Source organism: Schistocerca cancellata, chromosome 2 (assembly GCF_023864275.1).
Source record: "Schistocerca cancellata isolate TAMUIC-IGC-003103 chromosome 2, iqSchCanc2.1, whole genome shotgun sequence".
NCBI lineage: Eukaryota > Metazoa > Arthropoda > Insecta > Orthoptera > Acrididae > Schistocerca > Schistocerca cancellata.
The window spans coordinates 1057970059-1057994526 of NC_064627.1; the positions used below are offsets into that span (position 1 = coordinate 1057970059).

Sequence of the window (24468 nt, forward strand, 5' to 3'; positions counted from 1 at the left end):
GGCCAACTGTCAGGGCAAATATGTTGTGCACCTCACCAGCTGACACAGCCGACAACTGCTGCAGGGTACAGCAGGGAAAATGCACTGTTGGCAAATCATAGGCTCCAGCATGCCTAGAACCACTCTTCATTAATATGCTATATAAAATCAGTATTACACTGTAAGGTCAATGTCATAGCAGTTTCTGATAACCATGAAAGAGAACATCAAAACTAACACAAACTTTACTATACATTTATCCTGAGCTGAGAATAGAGTACATTGGAAAAATGATAAAAACTTTTGTATTTGTCATTGGAAAAATTCTGTAACCCATTGTAATTTTATTAACATCAGGCAAATACATTTCAAGATATATAGTTTTATAAGTGAGTAGTTCCTAGTGAAGATGCCCAAAACTCAAAAGTTCTTACTGTAATAATAATAAATAATAATTATTGATTATTGAACTTTAAAAATAAATTGTCTCATTAAAAATAAATTGTCTCGTAGCTTGATGTAGAATTAAACAAGGAAAAGTTTCGTATAATTCAATTTGCAATAAGTTTTCTCTTTCCGTTTGTCATGTTCAGTGTGATTTAGTTTCATGGTTCCGGTTTCCCATCCTTATTTTTGATGCAGGCTTTGGAATGCCACTGGCTGAGTTCAAAAACTTAAAAAATTTTCTCTTTTTTTATTTTTATCGTTTTTACTTTTCTTTTATGAAACGTACTTACTTACTGAAACCACATAATATTTCCTTAGTGTATAATATTTTTCAAAACATGGCACCATTCAACATCACAATTTTTGCATCTTATCCATATCATTTTTCACTGTGTATTAGCAGCACATACTACACAGTCTCTCTGTGGGAAACCCCTTTTTCTCTGTTGCTCCAAGGTATCCTGGATAATGTCGTCCTCTGTTTTTCTGTTAAAAAGGAGTTTCTTGCTTTGTAGCCCAGGTGATATCAGTTTTACATGTTTGTCAATGGAATTTATCTAGCAACTTGCAGATTAGTTCTTAATGGAATTTCACCAATGGTGTTTTCTGTTTAATTTTATTTGAAAAATTACATTCACAACATACAAGTCAGTCGAATGGAAGAATACCTTGTTGTAGCTCTTCATTGTCTTTCAAGTGCACTATACAGACCTTAACGTTGTGTCTATCGTACCAACCGCACCCACTGGCTTATTTTAGCTTACAACACTAGTCGGTTTGTTTATTGTGGCTCGTTTCTTCTCATTTTCAACAAAATATGGTCCATTTATGATTTAAAGAATACAGACTTCTTTATTGTTCATCTATTTTAGAGCCAACAGTGTTCCACAGGACTTGGTCTTTCTCCTTTTTTCAGTTTTTCAGGCAACGATGGCAAATATTTCCTGTTTTTGCTTACTGTTGCAGTGGCTTTGGTACATTTCTCATGGAGCCATAGGAATAATGCATGGTTTGAATACCATTTGTCTAAATAAATCAAATTACCTTTGTTGAGGCATAGAAATAACAAACTCACAAAAATATCATGTGAATCTCCCCACCTCCAGTCAGCATTTCCGGATTTATTTCCGTCATGGGGGCACAAGTGTAGACAATATGATTTAGAATATATTTACTTTGTACATCACAAAGAATGAAGATTTTAATATCAAAACGTCTACATTACTTTGATTATACTGCTTGAATCGCAGCCTTCCTTTGAAAAGTTGTAGACTTCTATCAGTTACTAAATTTTCAAATGGGGCTATGGCTTTGTGGAATTTTCCCTTGTGTTGCTCTACATTGAGCAGTATTTTCACAAGAATGTCTTGAGATACTGCCAAATTGTCACTAAAGTGCAATAAACACAGACTTGCTGAGTCATCGAAGTTTACTCTTATACCACCAAATGTGTTTGCGAAATGATAGCATTTTGCCACAGGGTGATTATCCATCAGTCATATGTTCTTTTTCATGAGGAAGTTGTACTAACCACTTCATCTTCTTTGTCTTCTTCAGAAGAATCTTCTGAAAAAGTTCCTTGTGATGTTGAATCAGCAGTACATTCAGACTCATCAGGATCTTTGTCCTTAAAAAGGTCCCAAGTATCACTACCACCTTCGTCACGACTACTCGTGGGGATTTCCATGATTTCCTTATCTGATAGATATTTCCCAATATTTCAAAGGCGATATAGGCAAACATCGTCTCACCAAACGCAGATAAAGGCCTGGCGTAGTACATGAATTGTAAACAGGAAGGACGCAGGAGCTGGTAAAAGTTGTAACACTTTCCAACATTACCAAGAAAAGTGGATAATGATAGCACTGGCAGGAATGTTGATATACGGACTATAGCGAGTCACTGTTCTCTTGTGTTTGTTTACCTGCTCTCATGCCACTTGGACATTCTACTGGCCGTGTGTTCATGTGTGTCCTGAGCTGAGCTGTCGGGGTGTTCTACCTGTGCTGGGCATACATGTATGCCTGTAGCCAGGAAAGGATTAATGCGATAATATTTCTATATACATCTAACATCACAGTCTGGTACTTATTATGACAAGAGAGTTTGGTGAAAGAGTCATGAAAAACTGTCATTTGTTCTGGCATATACAAACAACTGTTTTTTTTTTTTTATTTATTTATTTTATTTTGCGAGAAATTTCTATTCCGTTTTACTAGCTTTGTGCAGTGCTGTGTGGATGTAAGCCTGATTGGAAATGCTAGATAACAGTATTGCAGAGTATGAATAAAAATAAAAAACTGTGCTAAAGTCACCAATACCAAAATATTAGGGTACTTTGAGTTGTAGAGTCATGTTTTGAAATGGATATTATTCCAAGAACTACTTCTGTATCTGGATAGGCTATGAAAAGTGGTTCCCCCTAAGCACAGTAACTCCATATGTGCCCTGTGAATGCCGTGGTGCACATGGTCAAGTGATGCCCCAGTACCCACGAAATTCCAAACAGAAATGCAGTGAGAGGCATATGAGCAAAGCAAACACCAAGCACAGGCTTTTTAAGTCATTGTAGCTGTGCATGCACAGTAACACCTGTTTTCTGGCACACACTTGGAACTGCTCAAATGAACCTATTTCTAACAGGTCACGGGGAAACATTGTGAAGAATGAAAGTTCCTGGCAGATTAAAACTGTGTGTCGACTGAGACTTGAACTTGGGACCTTTGCTTTTTGCGGGCAAGTGCTCTACCACTTGCCCACGAAAGCAAAGGTCCCGAGTTCGAGTCTCGGTCCGGCACACAGTTTTAATTTGCCAGGAAGTTTCATATCAGCGCACACTCCACTGCAGAGTGAAAATCTCATTCTGGAAACATTCCCCAGGCTCTGTGGCTAAGCCATGTCTCCGCAATAGCCTTTCTTTCAGGAGTGCTAGGCCTGCAAGCTTCTGTAAAGTTCGGAAGATAGGAGACAAGTTACTGGCGAAAGTAAAGCTGTGAGGATGGAGCGTGAGTCGTGCTTGGGTAGCTCAGATGGTAGAGCACTTGCCCACGAAAGACAAAGGTCCTGAGTTCAAGTCTCGGTCCGGCACACAGTTTTAATCTGCCAGTAAGTTTCATATCAGTGCACGCTCCGATGCAGGGTGAAAATCTCATTCTGGATTGTGAAGGATGGTTTGAGAAGCGTTACTTTCAAAGTAAATTTCCTTCCACAGAAGATGAATTATGTTAGGTGTGAGAATGTGTGACGATTTCTTAAATCATGGAGCATTTGACTCTCATTTAAAACTTAATATTCCAGAACCCCAGCCATTTATGTTGATATTTAAAATTTTACTGGCACATTTGTGTTTGATGTATCTTAAAGGGTAACACGTGCAAAAATGACACAATATTATTTGTGAAAGCTTGTAGCTATACTATATGTATATTATTTTGAATCGTTAACTTTTCCTGTTTGTGTGTCCGCGCTACCTAACAATGATGTAGCTATTGCCTGTCTACATCACATGTCCTATGCTCTGAATATCTGTTGTCATTGGCTGGCGAGATAATGTTACATGAGCTATGATTGGCTGACAAAGTTCATCACAATCTCGGTTTTAGTGGTTGGGAAACTAATGTGGGATTAGTATTCAAACATACACACCAAAATTCTAGCTTTCGCAACCAACGGCTGCTTCGTCAGGAAAGAGGGAAGGAGAGGGAAAGACGAAAGGATGTGGGTTTTAAGGGAGAGGGTAAGGAGTCATTCCAATCCCGGGAGCGGAAAGACTTACCTTAGGGATTTCCGCTCCCGGGATTGAAATGACTCCTTACCCTCTCCCTTAAAACCCACATCCTTTTGTCTTTCCCTTTCCTTCCCTCTTTCCTGACGAAGCAGCCATTGGTTGCGAAAGCTAGAATTTTGGTGTGTGTGTTTGTGTTTGTTTGTGTCTATCGACCTGCCAGCGCTTTCTTTTGGTAAGTCACATCACCTTTGTTTTTATATATAAAACCTTTACTGTTCAAAAGATTCATAAGTTTTAAAGCTCCAAGGGAAAATATACCACCACTTAATGTGGAAAAAGTGTACTTTCACTTCAAAAAAAGTGTATTTTTAACTGGGAAAGCCACGAAAAATTGGGGATTTTTCCACATATACACACTGTGCAATGATTCTTGTCATTATCTGTGTGTACAGCAAGCAGGTGCGTGTCATTGGGAATGCGTGCCATTCTCCCAGCCACAATGCAGTGGATCAAATTGGTCTGTGTCCACAACCGTGAAGTTCCAAAGTACCTCTGATTTTAAATTAAAAAATATTACGCATAACTGTAGTGATTACCCTCATTTTCCCATGTATACTATACTCAACAGTTTCTTCATAATACTAAATGTAATCTTAGTCATTAGTTGCTTATTTCACAGAATATACTACTTTGGATCAAAATATAAACCATGTAACTGTATATTCAACTCGTGTCTAACATATTTAAAGTATGAGTAATAATAAATATGTGGTTTATTTGTAGAACACTAGGTTTTTAACTGTGACTGCACCTGCATACACTCTTTCACCAGTGGTTCTTCCCAGTACTTGGGTATCAAATTAGTGCTGGTGATATATTGAACTCCTTCACATTTTTGTTGTATAATTTTGAACCTGTTTACTGGCGTAATGCTTTCCATTTCAATAATTGTTGATACTTCCGGCATCTGAAACTACTTGCACTGATCCATGCTGCTGTTTACCACAACTAATGAGTTATTCAATGCTGCATTAGTTCTTTCAGTTACTCTCCACCACACCATTTTTTTAAATTTTTGCTTTGGCCCGAGGTATGTAATAAGGTTTTACTACAGACAGCTGACAAGTTTGTCTAAAGCTTCTATTCATAGTTATGTGTTGTTCTACGTTGATTGGAAGTGTCTTGTTTGTACAGGGTCTTTAGAAATTAGTTACAAAAAAGGTAACCTTTAATTGTGAAAATGACAAATAACTTACAGAAACGTTTGATTCAGCACTGAATGTAGTATATCTCAAAGTTTCACTTCCCTTTATGTTTGTATTGTCACAAATGACATTCCACTGTTGAGATGGCTGAAGGCCAATAACTAAAGTTAATTCCTACCTAACACTGTTAGTTCCTGATGTTTCTACTAGGTAGCATGCGCGAATGAATTATTCAGTCAGTCATCATGGAGTCGTGTAACGTTGCAGAACTTACACGATGTTTATGCTTTCATGAATCGAAATCCACTAGTTTAGAGACAGTTCAGGACTAAATATCGCAAGCCACTACCTCAAAGACAAGCCCTTATTGGTGTAACCATTCCACCGAAACTGTCAGTGTCCCATAGAGAACTCCATGTCGAGCTTGACCTGCAGTCTCTGAAGCAGCAGCTAAAAGAGTTCAAAGCTGTAACAAGATTTATGGTCCTTTCTTGTTTGCTGATTCAACTGAGACTGGCATACCATAACTGGCCATGCTTGACCACTGTCAAATGCCTCAGATATAACAGAATATGATCACTGAATTTATTTTCCAGCAAGGAGGCATGCCACCATGTTGTTGTTGTGATGTTTTCATGCACCTCTGTACACTCTACGGACTGGACGTGGCAGAACAATTTTCTGGCCACCACCATCACCTATAAGGGTCAAATAATGTACAGAATTGTTCGATACAGCATTGAATGGGCTTTTGTGTATTGGGGCTACACTAAAGATAGTGTTTGTTCCTCCACTTCTGGGTAATGTTGACGAGCGGTGGTAGTGGATAATACAAGGAGTCGTCGTCGTCATACATCAAGACTTGCTTCATAGGATTTGGCAGGAAGCTCATTACAAACGGGACATTTATCTTATTATGAAAGGTAGCCACACTGAGCATTTGTAAGTAAAACTTGGAGATATACTGCATTCAGTGCTGTATCAAATATTTCTGTAAGCTCTTTACGTTTTTCACAATTAAAGGTTCCTTTTGTATAACTAATTCATAAACACCTAGTAGCTCGTTAGCAGTTCCTCCAAAGCTTTGCATTGATTGGTGTTGATATTATTAAGTCAGTTTATTTTCTCTGTCATCTGATTCTCCAGTTCTTTGTTGCTTGCAGCTGTCTCATTGTTGCATTCCACTTCTGTCTCTGCAAGATCATTTTGCTTGCAGTCTTTGAGTTTTAATCAACACATCCGTGACTCTTCTCTTGCTATAATCCTGTGAAAAGATATACTTTCACTCTTACCGTTTCTTATAAATTCCACATATCTCTGCCTACAATCTATTTTCATTTTGTACCTGCTCAACATGTCCATTCCCTGCATATCAAGATATAACAAAAAAATATTGCTCCATTTCAGTTTCCAAGATTGACAGTCACATATATTGATTTAGTAACCGGTTTGGTCGATGTTCAAGTGGCACTTCCTAGTCAGACTTCAGGTACTGTAATCTTAATAATATGTTGAAACAGTATAGGAGATACTTGTGATTATACTACTACTACTACTACTACTACTACTACTACTACTACTACTACTACTATCAGTAAGAGCTGTCTTCAACATTCTATCTATTGTAGTTTCTGTTAGTGGCTGAAAACTTATCACCTGCCTGCTCCTCCTCCTTCTCCTCCTCCTCGTTCTTCTTGTGTTCTTTTAACACACACTCTTCCTCATGTGTGCACTTCATTGAAATTCCTGAATTGCCCGTTGCTCGCTCTCTCTCTCTCTCTCTCTCTCTCTCTCTCTCTCTCTCCCCCCTTCCCCCCTTCCCCCTCTCCCCCCTTCCCCCTCTCCCCCCTTCCCCCTCTCCCCCCTTCACCCTCTCACCCCTTCACCCTCTCACCCCTTTGCCCTTCCCCCCCTCTCCCCCCTTGCCCCCTTCCCCCCTCTCCCCCCCTTGCCCCCTTCCCCCCCTCTCTCCCCCTCTCTCCCCCCTCTCTCCCCCCTCTCTCCCCTGTCTCCCTCCTCCCTCTCCCCCCCTCTCCCCCCCCCTCTCTCTCTCCCCCTCCTGATTCTCTTCCTCCTACTTCCAACTCTTTTCATGATGTTCCCCCTATGGTTCTTGTGCCAACTGACATCTGACATATTCCTTCATTCTTTTTTCTTTAACAGTAACGTCTGTGCCTATGCTTTCTTAATATTTAATTAATGATTTAGTTTGCTCCTCTTTAATTCCTTTCGTCTTCAGAATTTAGAGTATAGAACTTGCTTCCTTTCATTTAATATCCCTTACATCTTACTTCACCGATATTCTCTCGCCCTCTAAAGCTTTGATTTGTAATGCTCTGCCTCCCACGTGTTGTAGTGTTTAATTCAGTATCTGTCCACCTACACCCGTTCTATATTTTGCTTCAGTTGTCATAAGTAACACACACTGGCTTGCATTAACTTTCATTTCCCCACTACTAGTTTCATGTTCCTGGCACATGACATTGGTCTCATTGGAAGGGGCATCTTATGTCTGCCAGTCCTCTCCCCTTCTCACCACAGTTGACATCATTCTGTCTGTATACACTGTTATCATTCACCTTACTCCACCCATTGTTATGTTGCTGCAAATGTTTGTAAATAATTTTTTGGCATCACTATTCGGTCTTCATATCCACCTCTGCCTGTAGAATGATAGGAGTTGTGGGGTTGTTCATGTCACCTATACCAAATACACTCCTGGAAATTGAAATAAGAACACCGTGAATTCATTGTCCCAGGAAGGGGAAACTTTATTGACACATTCCTGGGGTCAGATACATCACATGATCACACTGACAGAACCACAGGCACATAGACACAGGCAACAGAGCATGCACAATGTCGGCACTAGTACAGTGTATATCCACCTTTCGCAGCAATGCAGGCTGCTATTCTCCCATGGAGACGATCGTAGAGATGCTGGATGTAGTCCTGTGGAACGGCTTGCCATGCCATTTCCACCTGGCGCCTCAGTTGGACCAGCGTTCGTGCTGGACGTGCAGACCGCGTGAGACGACGCTTCATCCAGTCCCAAACATGCTCAATGGGGGACAGATCCGGAGATCTTGCTGGCCAGGGTAGTTGACTTCCACCTTCTAGAGCACGTTGGGTGGCACGGGATACATGCGGACGTGCATTGTCCTGTTGGAACAGCAAGTTCCCTTGCCGGTCTAGGAATGGTAGAACGATGGGTTCGATGACGGTTTGGATGTACCGTGCACTATTCAGTGTCCCCTCGACGATCACCAGTGGTGTACGGCCAGTGTAGGAGATCGCTCCCCACACCATGATGCCGGGTGTTGGCCCTGTGTGCCTCGGTCGTATGCAGTCCTGATTGTGGCGCTCACCTGCACGGCGCCAAACACGCATACGACCATCATTGGCACCAAGGCAGAAGCGACTCTCATCGCTGAAGACGACACGTCTCCATTCGTCCCTCCATTCACGCCTGTCGCGACACCACTGGAGGCGGGCTGCACGATGTTGGGGCGTGAGCGGAAGACGGCCTAACGGTGTGTGGGACCGTAGCCCAGCTTCATGGAGACGGTTGCGAATGGTCCTCGCCGATACCCCAGGAGCAACAGTGTCCCTAATTTGCTGGGAAGTGGCGGTGCGGTCCCCTAAGGCACTGTGTAGGATCCTACGGTCTTGACGTGCATCCGTGTGTCGCTGCAGTCCGGTCCCAGGTCGATGGGCACGTGCACCTTCCGCCGACCACTGGCGACAACATCGATGTACTGTGGAGACCTCACGCCCCACGTATTGAGCAATTCGGCGGTACGTCCACCCGGCCTCCCGCATGCCCACTATACGCCCTCGCTCAAAGTCCGTCAACTGCACATACGGTTCACGTCCACGCTGTCGCGGCATGCTACCAGTGTTAAAGACTGCGATGGAGCTCCATATGCCACGGCAAACTGGCTGACACTGACGGCGGCGGTGCACAAATGCTGCGCAGCTAGCGCCATTCGACGGCCAACACCGCGGTTCCTGGTGTGTCCGCTGTGCCGTGCGTGTGATCATTGCTTGTACAGCCCTCTCGCAGTGTCCGGAGCAAGTATGGTGGGTCTGACACACCAGTGTCAATGTGTTCTTTTTTCCATTTCCAGGAGTGTAGTTGGCCCTGATGGCAATTTCACACGTGTGGAGACCATCACATACATGATTCTCAGTTGTCCTGTTGATTCAGGTTTTGATATTTTTCACCCTCTCTTCTCCTCCTCCTGCTCTTCAATTGTTCCCTCCTGATTGAGACCTCCTTCAGTCATTTTTGTCTGCACCCACCTCGTCCACAGCTATTACAGTTCATAGTTGTGCCATTTGTGTAATTCCTGTTTCAGATTTGCCTTCGCACTTGAATCCCTACATATACTAACGGTTCATCAGCTGTTACTTCCATGCTAACAATTTTTTATTTAATGTAAATAAGTTGTTTTCTACAGGACCAGAGCTTCCACAGATACATAAAGTTTCATACAATTACATTGAAAGAATAATGTTAACAATTTATGCAATATTTCAGTTTTCATGTTCACATACATAAAGCCATGAAACAAAAAATAGGAAATTAAAAAAGCACATACAACTTTACCATACGTTCCTGCAAAATATTAAATTGGAGAGGATGTTGTGTAATAATAGAAGAGGCTGAAAATATGCCCAACACACTTGAATTGCGTTGAGAACCTAGATCGTGCAGTTTATTTTGTTCATTTTGGTTGATAGGCTTGAAATTGCCTGCATAATTGCTTCTAAAGTTAAATTTTCTTCTATGAGAGCCGTTCTGTAAATATCTCAATAAATGTTAATGTAAAAGTCACAGAAAATAGCGTTTTAAGATATTTAAAATAATAAATAATATAGTTTTCTTTTGTTTGTCTCTTTTGGTAATGAGCTAAATTCTCTCCGTGAGTTCTTTTCAAAATTGACATTGTTTGATGAATTGACTTTTTAACTGGGTTTTCACCTAACCGTTTCAGTCTATAAAGTGACAAAATAAACTGCAATTAAGAAATCTCTCCACAGTATATCGTTTCTTAAAGGAACATAACCCAAAGGATTTTAATATAGCGGACGCTGGTGCTATGTTGTATATGAAGTGCTGCCTGTGTCTACTGGTGTCTGCAACTGATGGAAAATTATGATGGACTGTACATACATCAAAAAAGTTTTGCATCACCCCAGTTCCCAGAACTCCTGAAGATAGATGTTGACTGTGGATATTGTATCACAGACACAGTCCCTTTGACTGCAGAGATGTCACTAAACCCGCCCAAAGATGTTAACAACCATGCATGAGCAACGCCTATTAGATGGACGGGGGTCCAACAGCCGATCAGTTCCAGTCATTCCACCGGGAAGGAGGTACACGGCTCGTGTTGTCTGTAGTTCAACCATGCATGTCAGTACCACGGTTCGATCGCATCCCCATTGTTACTTTGTGCCAGGAAGGGCTCTCAACAAGGGAAGTGTCCAGTGTCTCTGAGTGAACCAAAGCGATATTGTTCGGACATGGAGGAGATGCAGACGGACAGGAACTGTCAATGACATGCCTTGCTGCTACTGCAGTGGATGACCGCTGCCTACAGATTATGGCTCAGAGGAACCCTGACTGCAATGCCACCATGTTGAATATTGCTTTTCATGCTGCCACAGGATGTCATTTTGCAACTTAAACTGTGTGAAATAGGCTGCATGATGTGCAATTTCACTCCCGACGTCCATCTTGAGGTCCATCTTTGCAACCACGACACCATGCAGTGCAGTACAGATGGGCCCAACAACATGCTAAATGCACAGCTCATGATTGGCATCAAATTCTCTTCGCTGATCAGTGTGCATGTGCCTTCAACCAGACAATCGTCAGAGAAGTGTTTGGAGGGAACCCGGTCAGGCTGAACACCTTAGATACACCGTGCAGCAAGGTGGAGGTTCCCTGCTGTCTTGGGGTGGCATAATGTGGGGCCAACGTACGCCACTGGTGGTCATGGAAGGCACCGTAACAGCTGTACAATACGTGAATGCCATCGTCTGACCGATAGTGCAACCATATTGGCAAGGCATTCGTCTTCATGGGTGACAATTTGCACCCCCATCATACACATCTTGTGAATAACTTCCTTCAGGATAATAACATCACTTGACCAGGGTGGCCAGCATGTTCTCCAGACATGAACCCTATCAAACATGCCTGGGATAGATTGAAAAGGGCTGTGTATGGACGATGTGACCCACCAACCACTCTGAGGGATCTATGCCGAATCGCCTTTGAGGAATGGGACAATCTGGACTAACAGTGCCTTGATGAACTTGTGGATAGTATGCCACAATGAATACAGGCATGCATCCATACAAGAGGGCGTGCTGCTGGGTATTAGTACAGCAATCTGGACCACTGCTTCTGAAGGTATCGCTGTATGGTGGTACAACATGGAATGTGCTGTTTTCATGAGCAATAAAAGGACGAAAACGATGTTTATGTTTATCTCTCTTCCAATTTTCTGTACAGGTTTCGGAACCGAGGTGATGCAAAACTTTTTTTGATGTGTGTATTCCCTCTTGAATGTTCCATAAATGCACATATATTAGTTTTGCAAATAGGTGTTCTAAATCATGATATTAAAGAAGGACAGTGAGAGAGAATTTAACACATCTTGTAAATAGGCATGATACTGAAATCATACTACATTTCACACAGCCCCCTAATATTCTTACCACCTCATTTGCATTTGCTGTCACTACCAGCCTTACTTTCTTCCTTGCTCTCCTAGTTTTGAAAGCAAAGTTCCTATGTGTATTGAGTGGTTGCCCTTACACTCCACCAAAGTCATTCAGTTACTGTGTCAATAAACAAACACCAAACAAGGTCAAGGACTTACCGTATTTACTCGAATCTAAGCCACACTTTTTTTCCGGTTTTTGTACTCCAAAAAACCACCTGCAGCTTAGAATCGGGTGTAAAGTAACTGGAAGTTCTGAAAAATGTTGGTAGGTGCCGCCACAACTAACTTCTGCCATCGAATATATTTACTGTTATACAGGCATGCTTTGCAGGGACAAAGATAAATACTGGCGACAAAACCTCTGCATCAGTAAATAAATTAAAAGAAAAGGTAGAAGAATGTAAACATTATGCCTTGTATTCTTTCGTGTTTGTGCTGTCTCATTTAAATCCTGTCTGCCTAGTAAACTACGAAACTAGAGTGGGACAACAGCAAACGCGGAAGAATATGCTTATCATGTCAAGTTTATATTCGTATTATTCTTATGCTGAATAGTGATACAGTCAGAAATGAAGAACAGCAACTGATTAGATTTTTAAATCTAAGATGAATCTTAATTTCTGTGCAGAATGTAATGCACTTACGAGGTGTCTGCAAAGATTTTCAAACGGAGAAAAATTTTCGCTAAACTCTCGTTCAGAACATCATCTATCATATGCAGTCTATTATTTGGTTCTTGTTGATCATTATCAGAGAAAGCAGCAGTTAAGTAACGACAAACAACATTCTCTTGCCATTGTTTCGCTTATGAGACAATTCCTCTCCAATATTTTTTTTTTAAGCGGCGGAAGCACACACAAAATGCCCCGAGCGGCGACAGGTCGTAAACACTCATTATCAGAATGCAACAACCAATGCATGACACAGTACAATAATGCATTTTCAGCTTAGAGTGACGTAAACACCTATAACAGAGAGAACGGCACTTATCAGATCAAACCATAGTAAGCAATCGATTCAAACCAGATGAAGCACCTGAAAAAGGAAGGGTACCCGTATAAATACGGACAGAGCACCTGACACATAGCAATGACTACTTGGTAAAGCTTAATAGTCAAGATTATGACTCGAACCAAACTACTGTAGTTGTATCTTCAGCCATTCAACCTAAATTGTCTCTCATGTTACAATGGACCAACTTTGTTTCGATTTGGAGGTGCGGTCTAAAACTTGTCTTTCTCCTTGAATTTCCAGTCTCAAATTTCAGGAGCGGCTTAGATTCGGGAATTTTTTTTTCCCTTGATTTCGAGTCCCATTTTTCAGGCGCGGCTTAGATTCAAGTAAACATGGTAATAGCCAGAATTTCATTAATAAGGCTTGGTTCACAGTAAAACATATGTATCCATAACATATAGTGGCAAAATAATACAAAGTTTTTGCAGACGAGAGACTTCTACTACACCACCTCATTAGTAGTGGCAGTTGTTGTAGGCTTGTTTTAACTTTCAGGAAAACAAATTCAGTATACTCGAAGAAATGATTAATTTAAATAATGTGGGACTATATAAACAGTTTAAAAATTGCTAATCTATTGTCATTAAGAAGAATGATGATGAGACAGAAGCAGTTTCCTTTATTTATTTATTTTGTATTTTTTTAAAGGGGTTGTTATACGAAGTTGTCAATTAAAGAGATACAGGTGGCAGCAGTGTTAATATTTGATGAAATAGATTGGTAGAGCAGAAGTGCTGGAAAAAAAATTATAATATCAGCATAGAGCAGCCAATGTCCAGTGGGTACTGCATAGTGTGGAAACTATTGTACATGAAAATAAAAGTGTACCTTAGGTTATCAGCTTTTGAAAATGTTTAACTGTAATAACAAAATATGCCTCTGGAAACCTGTGATCTTGATAATTTGTTAAGCAATCAAGTGGTTCCTGAGAAGTGTAAAATGCCATCCAAATTTTTCTTGCTAGAAACACCAATATCTGAGCACTTTACAGGGACAATGTTTTCAATAATCTCAGATACAATAGTCAACAGATGAGTCACCCACAAAAGTGCAACTGCTACTAGATCTCTGTAGCCAATGTAAATACATCCTGTGTGTGTGTGTGTGTGTGTGTGTGTGTGTGTGTGTACTGCTGACAAAGGTGTTAATGGCCGAAAGCTATGATTGTGTGAATCTTTCTATTGTGCCTATCGCGACTCAGCATCTCCGCTATATGGTGAGGAGCAACTTTCCTTCTCTCGTATTGTTATATTCGGAAATATCAAATACGCCAAGATTGCTTGTAAATCTTTTTATTGATTACTAGTTTCAACAGATCTCTGCTATCATAATTGAATCTTGTAACATATTAACAGAAGTTCGTGGACTTCACAAACTTGGTCACATAGTGATGATGTGTCATTTTACAATAAAAGTTCACAAAGGAACGTCAACATATCAGACATAAAATACCAAAAATATAAAATATACATGTCTTAGCAAACTCATTCACTTAACACCACAATAGCGAATTGCTTCAAACTTCTGAAGCTCATCCATCATCTGTGTGGGATCCTGTTTGTCTACACTCTTACTGTCACCAGTAACTGTAGAGCAGTTTTTCTAATTGGTTGTTCAACATTCTCAAATTCCCTTTTAACATTGTTATCTTCTGGCATTGTTTTTAGTTCACACTCTAATCTGCATTGAAATAAATCCTTTATGCTGAATTGCTTCAGGATAAAGAGCTTTTACTGTGACTGCTCCAGTTTCTCTTCACTGTTCTTGACAAGCCAGTCATCCAGTTGTTCATGGTTTTCCCGTGAACAGATGTCACTTTTGATAAAACTCGATAGTGATCAGATCCACATTTGGATACCCAGGTAGATCTGCAGTCTGAACTACCGCTTATCGTCTTTGCTTGCTAATGATGTAATCCATTAAAGATTTCTGCTGTAATGATGGTCTTTCATGCACACATGTGAATATATTTATGAGAATGTGTTTTCAGAATTCTCAAGTTCCAATAGTTAGAGTATTATACAAGATTTTCGCCAGAACTATTAATGGCATTTTCTCCATATCTTCCTACAACTGCGCCATTTAGTTGTAAACTCACTCCTGTGTTAAAGTCTCTTTCTATTATTACTTCTTGGTGGTTTTTAACTTGTTTAAATAGTGACCAATTTTTGGTAGAAGTAATCTTTGGTTTGCTGTGCCATATCATTTGGTGCCTAAACTCCTGTTATAACCATTTAAATTTCACCTAACTTGATGGTGACAGTGACAATTCTTTCATAGAAAAGAAACGTATCGTTGATGATGTAAATGTTCAGAGTTTCAGTATCAGAATGACTATCAACTCCAGACAAAAGCTGGATAACATTTCCAAATTTCTAATATTCTTATCTTTTATATTGCCCTCCCCCCACCCCAATCCACTACCACCACCACCACCAGACAAAACAGTTATGTCCACATTCAGTCAATTCGTTTCACTTCCTATTTCAGTGCATTTATTTGTCATGCTCTGAATGTTCCATGTACCAACTCTGTGCCCTTTTCCTTACCAATAACTGTCGTAATGTTTTTCCATCAGCAGCTCTGAGGCCTTACTTTAGATTCTAAAGCTTTGGGAAGGGGTGTTTTTTTTTTTTTTTTTGGGGGGGGGGGGGGGGGGGATTGAGGTGCTGACCCATTGACACAATGCAAACCTGAAGGACCAGGATTTGATATTAGGATTTACTCCCCTAGGAGAAATGGCTTCACTACATGTAAAGATACCCCACTTTTATCTATAAGACTAAAGATTGAAAATGAGACACACCCTCAGACCTTGCAGCCATACCATCAGAGTTGAAAAGCCAAGAGAGGCTGATTTGTGGGGGGAGTAGTTTTAGACAAGTTAGTGCAAGCAAGGTCAGACTTAGCTGTTCACGTAGTCCCAACAAGGGAGCCTTCTATGGCCTCTCACTTACTGACCAATCTGGCACAGGTGGCTCTTACCTGGATGACAACTCCCGCCAGCATAGAGCATAGCTCTGTGGATAATTGAGACATACAGATTACCACAGCGCAGTAAGGTGATAGTCCATGAGGAGATTTGTAATGAGGTTAATGTGTGTGCACACTTTTTTGTACGACACTGCCACATTTTGAACATGCACTCATGTCGCAGTTTGGTGATTGATCGTATTTTAACAATACATCATTTATGTATAAATGGCTCCCTTTAAGTACATTAGTGTCTGGTCTTGCATTGTATCCACATGCTTGGTATGCACTTTATATATTGACTAACTATATTGCTACTATTTGGGTGTGACTGAGCGGCATGCTTAAAACTAGATATGTGAATGAATAATGTTAACACTGTTTATCAAAATAGATGCTGATTGACTGGGAATTGGCTACTGTACGTTGTCTTACTGTTGTGAGACCAGTGACTGATAAGCTTTTGATCAGTGTGATACAGTCATTACAAGACCTTTATTTTGAAATGAGACCAATCCTATACATCCAGGAATTAAGTAGATATCTACACTGCTTCATTCTGCCTGCTCTCCTCTGCCTTGTTCTCTAATGTCAATAAATTTGGTAGAACATTCTGTGGTCCTCTATTTCACCATCTGCAATTACTTATGCATTCATTTATGAAAAATCTTCTTCATAATGTCCCTGTGCTGCTAATGAATTCCGTAGCACATTTCATTGTTTGCCAAGAACATACGACAGGCAAGAAAAATTTATTTTGATCCCACATCTTTGTTTTTGTGTAATTAGAATCATAAGTGATCCATTATCTAAATTGATCCTACAGAATAAAAGAATTGAATTGAAAATTCTCGGACATGTTGCGTTTCGTACAAAACACATCACTGTTTCACAGAATGTTTATAACATTCAGCAACAATGAGCCACAATTTAGTTTTGGTATACTTTGTTTAACCATAAGCAAGTTGTGTCTCGTTCCTGCTGCATGTTATAAACATCCCATTATAGATTAGTTGTACTTCCTGTTCTATGGACCTATAGTGGAGAGATGTTACAGGGTGTAGAACAAGTCATAAAACAAGAGTACACAATAAATATTTACAAAGCAAGAGAGATATGTTAGTGTTGCTTCCTCACATCCAAGTGAAATGACCCTCTTGGATGTGGAATAAGTCAGTAAATCTTAAATATATTTTCATTTAAATGGTATATGTAAGAGCTCCAGCTCTCCAATAACATCATTATGTGACAAAATAACATAAATGTCTTCATTTGTAAAACTTTGTTTTGTTCAAATGTGAAATATATGTAAGGAGACCCAATTTCTTAATTACTGTTCCATTTACAGTTGAATGTACCAGCAACATTCATGTTGGTAGCACTTGATGAAGGCCCCGGACCACCAATAAAATACCAATATCCCGAGCTGACAAAGTTGCATCAGGTTGTATCCCAACTTATTCGCTGCTGTGATGTTAGTAAGAAGTGCCAGTCATCACAGTCACAACAGGTATGAATGGATATCTTGTTTTATTTTTCTCTGTAGCCATCTCATAGGTGTCATGTTGACTGAGGGAATTTAATTTAATTTAAATGCCTGGTGTAGAATATTTGTTTATTGGAGCAAAAAAGAATGGTAAGTTTTTGAAAGAAAATAATTTGCAGAATAAAGTTGTGGTACTTGCAGTGCAGAAATGAATCTGTGGATCCAGCTACAATTTTGTTCCTACAATATTACTATTTGGTTATATTCGTTAGTCACTGTCTTGTTCTGATGGAGAAAAGATTGGTTTGATGTTGCTGAAATCACATTCACTTCAGTTGGTTTCTTCAGAGGAATTCCTTCACAGAGCACCGAACAAGACAGTGCTATGATAAGAGACAGGAGGACCAGGTGTTGAGTTCCTGGTCAGTTCATCCACATTTAGATTTTCTGCAGTTTCCCAAAATTGCCCAAGGGAAGTGTCAGGATGAAAACATTAGATTAATGAAGACAGTAGATTTCCTTCCACATCGATCCCCAATTTGATCTGCACTGTGGTTGCCATACAAGAATCCTTTTCAATCATGGAGTGCTCCTCTTGGATCCTACTAGGAGGACATTGAATGGTGCTGTTGGCAAACGTATGAATGCACCAAGATCAGACAGTAGGTTCTCGTATTGTCCACTGGAGAGGGAGGGAGAGAGTGACAGAGAGAGAGAGAGAGAGAGAGAGAGATAGAGAGAGAGAGAGAGAGAGAGAGAGAGAGAGAGAATAGCTTGAAGGAATGATTTGTGTTCCCTTCTATACACTAAAGGGGCACACAACCCAAAGCAGTGTGCAAGTTAAGAAAACGGCAATAAATGACGGGCCGTGCTGGAAGAGCCACACAGTCTGGTTCTAACATATTAACCCAAAAGCTGATGACTTCAGTAACATTCTAAATGAGCTAATACCTCTTAATCAAGGAGAGTCTGGACCGGCTTTGTCTGGCATCATATGGCAGCGTGAAAAAACTGCTTCAGTGGCATGCTTGGCAGCAAAGGCAAAATGGCTGGAGATACTAATAAATCACTCTGGTAGTCTTGGCTCGCACTGCACTATTTGAACTACATGCCACGCAGTATTCCAATTGCTGATCCTGGGAGGATGAACCAGGTGTCTGGCATCAGGGTTTGTACCCTGTAGTCAGTAGAATGGCCTCGACAGACACAGCTCGGGAAGGCGGCACGGAAAAAATGGAGTAGCACTCCTCTTATTAAACGGACCGTGACAGGACAATGACAATGATGAGTGTGGGGTAAGAATTCTGCAGTTCACACATACCCCAGCGAAATGCAGCTGCCGATGATGTGGACCAAATGCCAGAGATCCGCTGAGAGCACAGCCGAGGATGTTGCCTCGTCAGAGCGGAAAAGAGACTAATGATGGGTCAGCCTACCTAGTGTCCGGAAAGTGTGCAGGTACTACCAACGGTGGTGGTGACAATATTCTGTTGACTGTGGCAGGCACCTGTAGGGGTAGAGCACTATCTATGTCAGCTGGAGGCTGTGAAAAGGGTAGTGCAGTGGCAGCATCAGGGTCCCGTGTACTGGGAGGTGTGTCACTCATGTAGTTAGTTCTGGTGGACCAGAGGCAGTGTTGGCTAGTGGTGTGTCGGGGATGGTGTCGGCCAGTGGCACATCAGGACCCGAATACTCAGGAGTGGCGGGTAGTATGTATCCACTCAAAGTATGATGTGCGTGCATACTGTGAGGTTGCAGTGGATGAACATAGTGCCATTGTGGAGGTGTTGGTCACAGTTGGGCCAAGTAGCCCTGGAGGTGCTGTACGAAACCTGGAATGGTGCTGTCAGGTGGGAGTGAGGTCACTTCCAAAAAATCACCAGGAACACACGTGGCTGTCCATATACCACCTCAGCAGTCAAAGTTCCCAGGTCAGTTTTGTGTGGGATCCGCAGGCCTAGAAGTACCAGTTGTAGGGCACCAGGCCATTCAGAAGAATAACATGTGAGGATGGCTTTAAGTGTGTGGTGGAGCCGCTCCAACATGCCGGTAGCTGACAGGTGGTAGCTGGTGGTATGGTGGAAACTTGAGCCACAGGTGGCTGCCAGAGATTGGCAGAGTGGTGAGGAGAACTGGTGCCCACGATCTTTAGTGATTTCACGTGGGAAACAGAAGCGGGACACCCAGTTCTGAACGAAAGCTGCAGCCACCATTTTGGCAGAAATATCTGGGATAGGGGTGGCCTCTGGCCTCCAAGTAAATCTGTCGATAATTAAAGCTACCCAAGTACAACTCATGACCCGTCCTCGCAGCTTCAATTCCGCCAGTACCTTCTAAACCTCACAGAAAGGTCCCGAGTTCTAATCTTGGTTTGGCACACAGTTTTAATCCGCCAGGAAATTTCATATCAGCACACACTCCACAGCAGAGTGAAAATTTCATTCTGCCAATAATTGTCTGCAGATATTGATACTCATTGGAGGAGGATAGTGGGCTGACAATGTCAAGGTGAAAATGCCTGAACTGGTGTTGTGTGGGGGTAAAGGTGGCCGCAGGGACAAACCTATTGTCCAATCTTGGCACGTTGGGATGGAACACAGGACTGGGCCCAGTTGCTGTAATGTTGGGTGCCAGGCCATACAAAGCGTTGTTTCATGAGGGTGATAGAAGCGCAGGTGCCTGTGGGTGCGAGGCCGTGGATGTGGTCAAATGCCAGTTTTCAGAAGGTGGATGGAGGAAGGTGTGGGGGCGATTATTGGAGCCGTCAGGTTGTGAAGGATCCACGAGGACGTCACAACAGATCTTATGGTTGAAGCCAGGTGTGGATCTTAGCTGGCATCTGAGGCCAGAGTCGGCATTCCAAAGTGTGTGGGCCAGGTCTGGGTCGCCTTCTTGAGATGCAGCCAGGGCGTTGTAATCTAAGGGTTGGGTGATGGCACAAGAGCAGCTAAGGCAATCTGCCACTGTGTTGTCGATGCCAGCAACATGAGGGACATCAGTGATGAATTGTGTGATATACTCCTGTAGACCAAATTGTCAAGGTGAGGCCTGGTCTATGTCTTTCCTGCAAAAACGAGAGGTGAGGGCGCAGTGGTGTGTGAAGTAGCAGGCAGCTTCATGGACTGCAAACAGCTCATAGCCATATGCACCACAGCACCATTGTTTATCAGAGAGCTTGGATGAAAAGAAGGCGAGCGGTTGCCAGATGTTGTCCACGTATTGTTGTAGGGTGGTTGTAGGGTGGATCAGATAGCCGAGTGACTCTCATCTGCCACTATTGCAAGGGGTGCATGGGGTAGGGGTGGGCCAGAAGGGCCACATTGGGTAGGTCTCGTTTTGTTATTTCAAAGCTCTCAATCATGGCTGGGGTCCAAGGGCCTTGCTTGTTCCCTTTGTTTTTATCGCCACAGAGTGCTGTAGTAAGGGGCTCTTGGGTGGCAATAGCCTCCTTAAGAAGACTACGAAAAAAGTTGACCATGCCAATGAAACGCTGGAGGCCTTTGAAGCTAGTAGGGCATGGAAAGTCCACTACTGCCTATACTGTCTCAGGGAGGGGACAGGAATCATTAGCAGAGAGCTAGGTGTCCACAGAATTTGACCTTGCTGACCCTGAAAACACATTTTGCCAAATTGAGGATCACTCCACCGTTCTGTTGGCAGGAAAAAAATTTTGCATAGTTGTTTATGATGCTCAGTAGGGTCTCTGGAGTAGATGAGTATATCGTCTAGATTGGTGAAAGACCTTGATGTGACCCAGAGAGTGTTGTCCAAAAATCGCTGCCCTGTTTGTGTGACATTGCGTAGGCAAAATGTCATAAATGCACTTTCAAACAGGCCGAAAGACGGCAGATAGAAATTTGCCTGCGGAGGCGTATGTTTTCACCTGGGCCAGCCTCACTTGTGTGGGGCAGTCATCACGTAGCAGCAGGTGCCTGAGGTGTAGGCAGGCAAATCTGGTGGTAAGTGCTGCCATCTCGGAGCTCAAATGCACCAGAATCTGGTAGAGGCTGGGAGCTTGATGCCAAATGGAGGGTCATTAGTGGCAGGTGGCACGAGTGACGTCATGGCTTGGGGTTGAGTGGTAGTACCCAGGTGAATAACTGACCGGAGCCATGGGGTGGTAGCTGGCATTCCACGCTGCAGCTGCAGCAGGGAAGGAGTCGAGGCTTCTGAACAGTTTATCGGCCAAGAATGTAGCGTCACCCAACAATAAGTGGGCATGCGAGGCCAACTGCTGGATGATAACACATTGTGTGCCTATTCCAGTACTGAGGGCGCGAAGCTGGAGATGATGCATTCTTTTAGTTGACTGCAGCTGCCGGAGGGGGGATGGTTGTAAAATAACATCCCGGACTAGGACAGCAGTGGTTGGATCGAAGTGGCTGACAACAATCCCAAATTTTGTTGCTTCACTCACTATAGAGCAACCTCGTGCTGGTTGCACAGCCCCATTGGTCAGCTAAGTCAAGTGGTTTGTAATGCCGACAGTTGTGTGTGGAGTTCTGTCACCTCCAAAAGTTCTTGTAGGTGCTGGTTAGAGAGCCTGTCGGATGTGACTGCTGTAAGGGTGGGGACATATGGCTGAGACATAGCAACTTAACCATGCAGGCTGCATTTCACGGTATGCGGGAGGGTGCTACCTAGCAATATTGCGGAGAAGAAGGCAGGCGGGGCACACACGGTGTGGACTGTGCAATACAATCTCCACCGTGTCTTGTTATTGGAAGGGTTGTTCAGTACACCACACTGTTGCCCTGTGGCTTGTCCGGCTGCACATCTGTCAGCTGCAGAAGTGGCATGGTGGTGCATATGGTGTAAGAGCCGTTGGCAAAGACACACGGTGAGGGATGTGGAAGGGGAATGGTGGTGCACACGAAGGGAGGGCATGCGTGAAGGGGTCCGGGACAGGGGGTTGGTGATGCGTGCAGAGGGATGGCGTCCATGGAGGGGAAGAGAGGGCAAGGTGCAGGTGAGGGTGCAAGCAGGGCACATCTGGCTCACCTAACGGGAACTGATTTCGCAACCACGTGGGTTGTGCTAATCGGAGTAATAGAAAGGAAAAAGAAGCTTGTTTCTGTTATGAAACTCAGCACTTTGGTTTAGAAGGGGTCAGCAGTGAAGGACAATTTATGTTCCCTCCTGTACACCTAAGGGGCGCACATGCCTAAGCAGTGTGCTAGTTAACAAAATGGCAATACATGACGGGCTGTGCTGGAAGTGTCACATGGGCTGGTTCTAAAATATTAACCCAAAAGCTGACTACTACAGTAACATTCCAAACGAGCTGATACCTCTTAATCGAGGAGGGTCTATACTGGGTGGATGATGGGTGGCTTACAACCTTTGTTTGACGTCACCTGGCAATGTGGGAAAGCCACTTCAATGGCATGCTTGGCGACAAAGGGGTGCCAAAATGGCCGGCGATAGAATAGTAATAAATCAGCCTGGTAGTCCTAGTGCACAATGCGTTTCACTGCATAATTTGTACTACACTGCACGCAGTATTCCAGTTGCTTATACTGGGATGACAAATCGGGCATCAAGCTATGTACTCCTGCAGTTAGTAGAATTGCCTCAAGGAGACGCAGCTCGGGAAGGTGGCATAGAAAAAGTGTGGTAGCACTCCTCTTATTAAAAGGACTGCAACAGGATGATAAAGACAAGAGTTGGATAATAATTCTGCAGTTCACGCATACCCCGGTGAAATGCAGCTGATGACGATGCAGGCCACGTGGTGTTGCACGGACGAGCTGCCGAGAGCACAGCTGTGGATTTTGCCTCATCGGAGTGGAACAATAGACTGGTCAAGTGAAGGTTCGGTGTGCCTAGCGTACAGAAAGCGTTGCTGTCTTAAGTTCTTCCTCCGGTGGAAGTGACCAGCGAGGGTGTTGTGAGCTGATTGCCAGTCTACACAGCCCGTTGATTGCTGCTACAGATGGAGGAGAGGGAAGGAGTTGCCACAGGCTGATATGTCTAAGATAATATTTTAAACAAAATTCTAGCTTTCGCAACCAACGGCTGCTTCGTCAGGAAAGAGGGAAGGAGAGAGAAAGACGAAAGGATGTGGGTTTTAAGGGAGAGGGTAAGGAGTCATTCCAATCCCGGGAGCGGAAAGACTTACCTTTGGGGGGAAAAAGGACAGGTATACACTCGCGCGCACACACACACACACACATATCCATCCACACATATACAGACGCAAGCAGACATATACAGAGGCAAAGAGTTTGGGCCTCTGTATATGTCTGCTTGTGTCTGTATATGTGTGGATGGATGTGTGTGTGTGTGTGTGTGTGTGTGTGTGTGTGTGTGTGTGTGTGTGGATGGGTATACACTCGCTCGCGCGCGCGTATACCCATGTATACCCATCCTTTTTTCCCCCTAAGGTAAGTCTTTCCGCTCCCGGGATTGGAATGACTCCTTACCCTCTCCCTTAAAACCCAAATCCTTTCGTCTTTCCCTCTCCTTCCCTCTTTCCTGACGAAACAACCGTTGGTTGCGAAAGCTAGATTTTTGTGTGTATGTTTGTGTGTATGTTTGTGTTTGTTTGTGTGTCTATCGACCTGCCAGCGCTTTTGTTTGGTAAGTCTCATCATCTTTGTTTTTTGATATATTTTTCCTACGTGGAATGTTTCCCTCTATTATATTCGTAATATTTTATCCCTTGTAAATATATCCCAGATGAGAATGTCACATACTTCCTTGAGCAGCCCCTCATTTAAATCCAAGCTACTTGTCTTGTGTGGCTTTTAACCTACTTGTACACTGTCATCACTAGTTATAATATAATAGGGTAGATAAAAAAAACCTACTCAACAACTGGTGGCAGTAGAAAATGTATGCAAAAGTTAAGGAAATGTGAAAGCTTTCAGAGCCAGTGGCACCCTTCTGGCG

The 24468-nt window shown here is 42.6% G+C and overlaps 1 protein-coding gene across 1 annotated transcript in view; it reads left to right on the forward strand.

Moving 5' to 3' along the window:
• Positions 1–24468, forward strand: part of LOC126163053 (probable ubiquitin carboxyl-terminal hydrolase FAF-X) — a 331505-nt gene that overhangs the window by 264270 nt on the left and 42767 nt on the right. Inside the window, exon 39 of the mRNA XM_049919945.1 lies at positions 17437–17598. Within this exon, the coding sequence (XP_049775902.1) occupies positions 17437–17598 (162 nt within the window). The remainder of the gene's footprint in view (positions 1–17436; positions 17599–24468) is intronic.